General features: G+C 43.0%; 1 protein-coding gene across 1 annotated transcript; it reads right to left on the bottom strand.

The window, feature by feature from the left end:
- Positions 1 to 469: 469 nt before the first annotated feature.
- tbx3a (T-box transcription factor 3a) lies at positions 470 to 8,015 on the bottom strand. Its single transcript, XM_071533961.1, has 7 exons — positions 7,627 to 8,015; positions 6,132 to 6,399; positions 5,507 to 5,653; positions 4,311 to 4,387; positions 3,559 to 3,716; positions 2,376 to 3,019; positions 470 to 1,070 (listed from the first exon to the last, which is right to left on the bottom strand). Exons 1-7 carry the CDS (start codon positions 8,013 to 8,015, stop codon positions 624 to 626), a joined length of 2,130 nt encoding a protein of 709 aa, XP_071390062.1. The 3' UTR covers positions 470 to 623.
- Between the last annotated feature and the right edge of the window lie 1,860 nt (positions 8,016 to 9,875).

Raw genomic sequence — 9,875 nt, 5'->3', positions numbered from 1 at the left:
AATAGTTGAAATAATATCAATCAAGAGTCTTGGGGGTTTTGGGGGCATGCAACGTTTGACCAATCTATGGGCATAATGATAGGCGTCAGAGGTTAGGGTGTTCAATCAATTAATAGTCTACAACAAAATACAGCAGTCTTTAAAAGGTAGGCTAAATGGTAGTGAATTCAAATACGTCAAATCAATTCAGAGTGCATATTAACAAAACAAATTTCGTTGCCTGAGCAACTCCACATGTATAATAAAGTTAGGAGACAGGACACAGCAGCAACTTCTCCTAGATCTGTGAGTCACATCCATGCCAACCTTTCAGTTTCAATACTTGTATGGTATTCAAATGACAGAAAACAAATAAAAAAGTGTTGTTTAATTTAACAAAAGAGAAATATACATTTCAGATGTGTATTTAACCAAAGTGCATTTCATAAACTAAAACGTCCAACAGTTCTTTTTTTTGTTTTGTTTTTTTTTTTGTATTTTTTTTGTATTTTTTTTTTTTTGCTTTTCTTTTTAAACCTGCATTAATCTGAGAGGGTGTCGTCCTACTGTTAATGTCTTCATCACCGTCAACACTTTTCATCACAACAACAACGAAACGAGAAGCAGGTGGAGGGGAAAAACTCCTAGGGTGATCCGCTCCGTGGCCTGTCCTGATTTGAGTCGAGTCCACTGACCAGGCGCTGGATGCTCTGCAACTCGTTGGCGGCGTCTTTCTCCGTGCAAGTTTTTGGGGACATGGAAACCGAGCCAGAGGATATGGTGGACGAGCGGCTGGTTACCTCCGATGTGGAATCCAGGGTAGCAGCGGAGACGGGACTGGCCGGGACAATGCCATCTCCTTTCAGGTCGGCCCCGCTGCCGGCCATGGAGGGCATGGCGGTGGTGAGCAGGGTGCTGTCCGGTACGGTCATGGGGAGGGAGTAGGGGCTGTACCTGAGTCGGGGGCGCACTGCGTTCAGGAAGGGGTGTCGGTGCACCGAGGAGGAGGCAGCGGATGAGGCTGCCGCGGCTGCTGCCATGTATGTATAGGGGTAGGGGAACAGACTGCCAAACGGAGACATGGCAATGCCCTGTGGAAAAACGGAGAGACTGAGTATGAGCCCACAAGGCCGATGCTAACCTAGATAATACGATCACGTAATTAAACACTTCTACGCATCATAATAACATAGCCGATGCCTAAAATCGAGGGAAAACGCATGCTGATAGTCATAGTTTTACCCGACCCCTGCCTCTGTGTATTTTGGATTGAGGTCGTGGAGCGAATCCGTGAAAATAATGAATGAAGACAAGTGACCTGCTTCGGGAAATTCGTGGGCTTTGTACTTTCACTATCCGCAGTGAAGTTTTTGGTCGTGCGTAATGATGTTAGTGATGCATTATAGTGTTGTTATGAAGCTAATGACACTGTCTGACACATACCTTATGGACAATAATACTTGGTAACAAAAGCAGACCTAATTTAGGCAATAGTAAATCAGCCTGTCAGGCATTCTAGGCTACTATCCACACAAGACACTACATTTTTGAAAATGTAGGCCTATATCTAAATGTTCTACAGCAAAGCGTTATCACCCAGCATGTAAACAGCTTTGCAACTTGTTCAGGAATTGTTAATGCAAATAAAAATTCTTAATGTCTGATGCTGCATATAAACAACAGAAATAAGATATTGTGATGTTGCTATTAATGCATGTTTTGACAGTAAATGGAAAAAGGCTAATTTGTTGTGTATTAAACCATATGTTGTTTCCCTCTCTGAGCCAACGAAGCATTTTAACACTCGCCATTTTGCCTCTAAAACAGTCTTAATGAGCTCATATCAACACCATTCCCTAACACCATTGTTGCAGCACCTAGGTGGTCTTTCATTGTCTCTGGAACTTAAACATATGTTGTTGTTCTAACAATTGATAAACTTAATATCCATAACCGCAGTGCCGAAAGAAATGTAGTAAAATACGCTCTATAAATTTAGTCAGTCAAAATGAAATTGCCTAACGTTACTCTGAATATATGGCACAAAACAAACAACTAAACAAACGCGCGCAAACGCGCACGCACAGACGCACGTGCGCTCTCTCTCTCTCCCCCTCTCTCCCTCTCTCGCACACACACACACACACACACACACACACACACACACACACACACACTCAGACGCGCGTTGCATGCAACGATTTCTTTCTTACACTAGCGTAAAAAATACACATAAACCTATGGAGACAAGAGCATTAAAGCTGACACATTAGGTGCCGTGTTAAATCTGACGTATAGCACTAGGTCAAAATGTAACCAAGGAAGTCTCCAGCACTTGTCCAACATTTGCTTTACACAAGGCTGCAAGGAAGTAGGCCCAAGAAAACAGGTTTTACCTGTGATGCCAAGACATGTTGCTGCAGATGAAAAGGCAGGCCTGGCGCTCCCGTCAAGCTTTGCGGAGATGATGCCATGCTGGCCGTGTCCATGGTGCTCACCCCTCCGGAGGACACTGCTGCCAGTAAGGGTCCCATGCCCGCGGCCATGTTTGAGAATGCACCTCCCATGTTGAACTGACTGGGGTGCAAGAGAAACGGATGCGCGCCCCCTAAGTGATTGAAAAACTGCTGTCCTGTCAGACCCGTTGGAAATCCAAAGTTATGCAAGTGACTGTGGCCTAACTGCGCACTGTCAGTCTGAACAGTCAAAGGCATGAAACTGTCCTTGCTTATTGACCTGCACTCGTCCGTTTTGGGCTGGTCCCGGTTCGGGCTCTTGAGGTCTTCTCCAGAGCGGGTGGTGCTGGAGATGACGGTGACGGGGCTCTGCCGTGAGTCTGCTTGGCTTTTCTCAGTCCTAGGGCCGCTGTCACGGGTCCTGCTGGTAGAGTCACTGTTACCAAAGGGGTGGCCCTTAGCTGGACTCGCCTCATGATCTTTCCCATCCTCCGTGGTAGTGGAAATCTTGCTGGAGTCCGGACCATCTTTGATGTGTCCGTCTTTGCTCTCGTCATCGCTGTCCTCATCGCTCTCGCAGAAATCTAGCAAAATCAGAACAATATATCAGTTGCTTTTCTGGCACATAGGCTAGGTGATACACAACAATAACGGATTAATACAAAAGACTCGAATCAATAGTTCATAAACATATTTGCAAAATAGCTGCAGGGCACTCATTTGCAGCGGGAGCGCGCAAGTCTCCTCCCAGGGTCCACGAGGTTGACCAATACATTTCAACCCACAATTCGTCCATCCAATAGTGAAAGGGCTATATATAATTTTATTAGTTTTCGTTAGATTTGACTGTTAGCCTAACCTCAATAGAGCAGGAGATAACTGATCTATTGTTTTGACTGTGTGCGTACAGTGAATATGAATATGATTGGCTCAGCATAAAGTGCCTTAAAATGCATTAAACTCAATTCATGGACTGCAGCTACTCGGCATTCATTCCGTTTACTCATAATGTATACACACTGCAAATACCTAGTAAAAATCTTGCCACAATAGGACTTTTACGATTTCACAAAACTTCTTATCCAAGCTGTAGATTGATGGTGGGGTCTGTCAGCCTGCCTACCTTTCAGGTGTGGGGGGCCCACGGTAGACACGGCAGGGGACGAGGCCTGGCCGAAGCACTTAAAGGAAGCCTGTTCTCCAGAGGAGTCGTCTGAAGCCCCGTTCTCCTTTTTCTGCTGCTCCTCGTATGAACGCATGGATTGCAGCGCCAGCTGTTTCCTATGTACAAGCACGCAGGTTATTATTGGTGTTTGTCAGCGATCTCAGGTCAGAAACTATATCTGCATCACGGTGGATAATATCGAGCCATGGCTTGATTAAACAACAGATCTGGCAGGTGAGACTGAGAAATCTACCACAGAATGCAAATTATAACGCAGGCTCTATCTATCTATCTATCTATCTATGCTTAGGCTATCTGTCAGTCTGTTGATCTTTTCACACGTTTTTCCATTTTCAATTGAAGCACAATTATAATTTTAAAAAAGCACAATTATAATTTTAAAAGCTTTTTGGATAGACATAGGCCCAACTGTTCGTAAGTGAGATGGGCGTGAAAATAACTGAACTGAATATTGGTAGGCTACTTTCTTTTCCATACCCACCCTCCTGTATAGTCTACTGTAGTGAACTATAGTAGTATATCATTAGGAACCTGTGAAGAACCAGACTCCCCGGGGGATTAACGTGACAGCCATGCCGCTGGTTTGAATCCACCGAGATCACTGTCTGTCCCCATCTATAAAACCCGACTACACGAGTCGTAAAAATTTTGTGGCACAGAATTTTGTATTTTTTTTGTATCTCTCTTACCTCTTTTCCCGTCTCCCATTGCCAGTGTCACGGAATCCTTTGGCAAATGGATTATGATCGATTTTCAGCTGGGTTATCTGAAATAATTCAAATTAAACGTGTAAATATTAGCAGTTTCACAGACACTTCCCTGATCATGTTCAATTTAGATGTTTCTGTTTTTTAAGTTGCACGTGGAGCGCTAAAGCTATAGGGCTTGTTCCCCATGGCGTTGAAAATAGGCTACAATTTACTTTTCATCTCATTAGGCTGGCCTACAGTAACACGTTTTCGGTTTTACTGACAAAACACACACACACACACACACACACACACACAGAAGAGAAAGAGAGAGAGAGAGAGAGAGAGAGAGAGAGAGGACACCCTCCCTCCTCATTTTGGCGAGATTTTCCATCAGTGTGGAATACGCTGTTTTAATGTGTAAACTCTTGCAGAACTTTTACTCCCACACCACTTCCTCTCCGTCTCCGGCGCCCCCTCCCTCTTACATGTGCAGAATTTGGCAGCATTGACAATATTTCTCAGCCTATGCCTGCAAAGCATTTACTGCATTTTTTCGCTTGACACTAGTGGCCAGAGGTAACACTTAACCATCATTTCCCTACGATATCAAAGGGCGGAAGAGATGATTTTGATTAGTTTTATGTCTTATGAAGAGTAAAATGTTACCAGCACAGTCTAATACACCCGAAATGCTTATTTTTTTTCTTCTTTTCTCCACTCCACTGCACATCGTGTTCCCCCTCTCTTTCTCTTTTCTCAACCCTCAACCCCTTTTACACACACACACACACACACACACACACACACACACACACACACACACACACACACACACACACACACACACACACACACACAGTCTGGGTCGGTGCCAAATCCTTTCCATGTGATTAAATAAAAGGAAGATAACCTGTATAACATACATTCTTTAGAATTATTACTTTCCATGTGGTGCACATGGCTTACTTGCAACATCAGGCCCATAATGATACTCCACTCTAACAAGCTCAAACAAATATGACGTCTTCCATATTTTATGACAACAAAATGGTGCAGAGCATGAAAGACAGGGGGGAGCGTTTGACAGGGCGAGGGTTGGTGGCATAGCCTATCACTACCAATACAGATAGAGTGTAGCCTATTTTATAAAAATAAAAAATCAAGAAAATGAGTAAGCCTAAATTTGTCCTTACCTTGTCATTTTGATATGCAGTCACGGCAATGAAATCAGTTTCGGGAAAAACATATGTCCTGAAGGTACTGTAGGGGAGTTTGAGAATATCGTTGGCCCTCACAATGTGAAATCGGGGCTGATATTTGTGCATGGAGTTCAAGATAGTCTGCAACAAGAAAACATGTGTATTAAAAATTTAATTTAGTGCACAATGATTGCCTACCATTCTTATTACAGTAAGATTTGTCATCATTATTGCAGTGTATGTCTAATACATGAAGGACATAGGTCTAACATAGGTTTTTTCAACTTAACACATTTTCATAAAATGATAGCCTAATTCTAAAACTGCTTAGACCATGAGAAATCATAAATCACATCATGGGAAGGAATTAAATCGTACATTGGATTAGATAATACATTGCAATGCAAATATAGCGATTCGTGTATCACAATGCGATTAAAATGAGGCCTTAATTATAGCGGAGCTTTACAAACATTTCACCAGTTCCATATCCATATACATAGGCTTAAATATATGGCCTAATAATTATAAATACATTATTATAAATGTCAGCATGCAAAATAGCTAAGTGTGGGCAAGTGGACAAATAAGAAAATAGACATACATTAGTTGAACTTACAAATCCATGCTTGTCGGAGATGTTATTTGTCAGCTTGAGTTTGTGAAAATTGACGACTTTTGACATCCACTGTTCACCAGTAGCCGGACTGTCCGGGTGAATGTACATCCTCTTTGGCATTTCGGGGTCGGCCTTTCCTGCCACCATCCAGCGGGAGTTGTGAAATTTGTACCTGCAGTCGTCGGCTGCAACAATATCCATCAAGAGAATATATTTGGCCTTCTTGTCCAAGCCAGTGCACCTCACTTTGAATGGAGGGAACATCCGCCTGTGAAAAAAGAGTAAGAATGATAAGCTGTGGTGTAATGGTGAATAAAAAGGTAGGCTATAGGTAAACAACGACTCTCTGTCGGTCACCAACAATATAAACAAAAATAAGACTAGTTTTTAGAAAAGCATTAATATAGGCTATGCTTTAGGCTACCCCCCGTTAAAAGATTTCATACTCCTTAATATGATGTTTAGGCTACGATGAAATTATCTCATACAATTTTAAAGTAGGCTATGTCAGCCTAAACAGGTGGGTAAACTCTATTTCGCAAATAAAAAAGTGGGTAAACTGAGTTTAGATGTGTTTACCCTCCACTATCTCTGATTATAAGTCTAAACGTCCATGCTGTCGATGCTGTAGAGTTAGATAGACGGTGACTTGATTTTTCATGCCTTCAAAGGCCTGCACACAGACGGAGCAGCCATCTTTGTATACTGCACTGTGATGATGACGAAAATGATTTTGTCAGGGCTCCACACACTGATAGTTGGCAATTTAATAGAGAGATCACTCACTGTATAGTTATGACAAACTATAACTAAATTTTTAGACTATCTGGAAAAACACAACGTGAAAATATATACAATCCTCACACAGGTAGCTAATTGGGAGCTGAATATTAATAATACAAATACAGCAGTTATAATCCTACGTGCACGTGGAGTGGTATTCTCCCTCTCCTTTTACACGAATTATATGAGGTATAATTATGAATGGATTTGTCATCATTAGCGACATGTTTATAAGCAAGTCTTGTTTACCACAGCCGTTTGACTTTCCGCGAAGCCTAGATTAAGTTCAAACTTTTGCAAAATCCAGAGGCCTAGCTGATCATACAGGAACTCGCAGCTGAATAGTTTTATTATCCTAAAAATGTTTTATAATATGTGCAGATTAAAAAGTTAGAACCCGCTGAGCATGAGCTGTATATTTTAGTCAGGGTTGAGGTTTTGTTTTTATTTCGTAGTGAGATTACATTAAAGTTTAATTAATAGGCTATAGCCTTATAGAGATGGTTGCATAAAATCAAAAATGTTGGCCACAGGAATGGAAGAGGTATAATTCCAAGAAGCCATCAATATATCAATCAATAATGACCGAGAGCAATGTCAGCATATGAATAATCACAATGTGTCTCCATTATGGGCTATCAATATGCACACTCGACTACTGGATATCAGACCATACAACATTTTGGGATGCACACAAAAACTGCTTTTTCACCTTCCGGATTTTGTGATCACCATCTCTGTGCCCCTCTTGTGGAAAAGTTCCCAGAGCTCCTTGGCTTCCAGGTGAACTTTAGGATCGTCCTCCACCTCCTCCTCAGGCTCCAGAGTCTTCAGGGGCCTGAGGTGGGCTGCAGCCTGGTGCCCCAGCGAGGAGAAGTGGAGGCCGGTCTCCGCGGCTCCCATCAGCTGGTCCATGATCGGCTTTCCCAGGGCGCCCGGCAGAGAGAGCGAGCCGCTGGGAGGCAGGGCCAGGGCCGGGAAGAAGGGAGGCTGGTGACCCAGCATTGCACTCATGGCAAATTCCGGACCCCGGTGAGGTATAAACGGATGATATGCCATACTTGATCCTTGTATGACTGGATCTCTCATCAGGAAGTTCATCCAAGTCCAGGTACCAAATGTAGGCTTGGTTGAATTTGGAACAATATTCTTACAACAATAGCCCGAAGCCTGCGTGGAAGAAGAGGACAGGAGAAACAGGAAAAAGAAATCTATCTGAAGTTGGTAAGCTTAGAAAATTCCACCTTCAACACTGCAGAAATAAGCATCCACTTATTTTCCACAAGTTGGTGTGAAATCTCTACAGGCGTTTGCTGGGCTCTAACCAGACGTCTGCGAAAAGAAATGAAAAAATGTTCTCCGTTAATCTTCAGGAGTGTTGAGAGAGAGCTTTTCTTCAGAGATTGACGCGCATCGGGCACCTTTCTATATCTTGCTTTCATGCGGACATTAGACGAATTAAACCAACGAGGGTGAGTCACTTAATTGACTGCAGTGCGTTCTTTCCCTTCTGCTGCTGTTTACAATATCGGCATTCCTGTTAAAATGCGTTCCTTCTTATTGGCTTCAGTCCTGCAGCGAGGGCGATGTGTTGAAATATTTCGATAGCGCCGAATAATCCCTCTGCCTTTACTTGCTCCGGACATGCACCCTCACACGCACACACACACTTTATTCCTCCTCTCTCTTTCACGCACACACACATTTCAGTGAAAGACGTGTGCAGAGAAAGGAGTCCGCTGACGGCCAGAGAGAGAGAGAGAGGTGGTAAGGTCCCAGCTCCGTGATTTTCCTAGCGCCTCTGTGGCCCATAGGGCTTCATACTGTATGGATGTGTTGCATGTTACGAGAAGCAGGGCTCTGTTTGATTGGCTCTTTGACGCTTTCGGACCAATTGTGTGGCTGCGTAGGCGTGGTTTTAACAGGTCGGGTGGAGGGGACAGACTTCAGACTTATAAAAAGGTGTTTGGAAACTCAAAAGGGCTTTGCCGTGAAACACCACCCTACCTCAGTCAATGTTGTGTGAATATGTCAACATCGTTATAGAAGTTGCGCTATCGGTCGGTCTGTGGGACCCAGCGAGCGGGAGAGAGTAGACAAGCCAAGCCGGGGAACTGGCTCGCTTTGTCGGCAAGATGTCATGGTCTCTCGGGCTGGTTACTTCCTACAAAGACTGAAATACTACAGTCGAGGACACTCTTATTCTCATGCATTGAATTTTGCGAACATAATTTGACTTATTTTATGAAGTAGCCTAATAGACTACTAATTAAAATAATTTGTCATGTTGCTTTTTAATTCCTTTCGTAGTCCACTGAATTTCCCGAATATTTTCGCAGTCTTTTAACAGCGCCGAAAAGGAGTCTTACGGAGTAGCCTAACATTTCCTGTAATATCCTCCTTTGAAATGATAGGGAAATTTGACCGGTTGACGGAATGAGGCGCTCGATGACAAGTTTATGTACAGTAATGTTAATATTATCTATGAATATGAGAGTAGAAGTTATGACGCCGGCCAAACTTTCACTGATCGTTTATTGTGATATTTCATATGTCTTTGGTGATAGTCTTTCAGGATGTGCATGGTGTATGGCTTAGTGTATTTTTTTTTTATTTTCTCTTATTTTGCCATTTTGGATATTTAGCCACACACCGTGTTCTACAGTAGATTCCCTAACGACGCTTCATTCCCAGCTTCCCTCCAGCCTAAATTTTTAATTGAGACACCATAGCAAGTCAGACTGATTAGAGCCTGCTGTGTATTTGTGTTATGTGTGGCAATGTATCGCGTCCCGTGTCCTATAAGTTGACATGAATTATGGCGTGGTCGTTTCTCTCACTCACACGTGTGCGCGCAAACGCTGTGAGGGAGAGGACAGCTCAGTCAATGGAGAATGCATAGTGGTGACTGTGTATCATCAATTGTGCGCTATATCAAAACTTCTATATTTTGGATTATAC

The sequence above is a fragment of the Centroberyx affinis genome, unplaced genomic scaffold (genome assembly GCF_046629955.1).
Source record: "Centroberyx affinis isolate AG114_WGS23_722 - 3 ecotype Tasmania unplaced genomic scaffold, CSIRO-AGI_Caff_v1 ptg002472l_1, whole genome shotgun sequence".
NCBI classification, from domain to species: Eukaryota; Metazoa; Chordata; class Actinopteri; order Beryciformes; family Berycidae; genus Centroberyx; species Centroberyx affinis.
The sequence above is the reverse complement of the archived record's forward strand: the minus strand, read 5'-3'. Positions and strand labels throughout refer to the sequence as shown.

What these genes read in the sequence shown, in the direction of transcription:
- tbx3a (XM_071533961.1), bottom strand. Translation starts at nt 8,015, where the DNA reads ATGAACTTCCTGATGAGAGATCCAGTCATACAAGGATCAAGTATGGCA. An exon ending in GTGATCACAAAATCCGGAAG is followed by an intron (nt 6,400 to 7,626) that starts GTGAAAAAGCAG and finishes CTTTTTTCACAG; the next exon opens with GCGGATGTTCCCTCCATTCA. An exon ending in AACATGTCTTGGCATCACAG is followed by an intron (nt 1,071 to 2,375) that starts GTAAAACCTGTT and finishes GTTTTTCCACAG; the next exon opens with GGCATTGCCATGTCTCCGTT.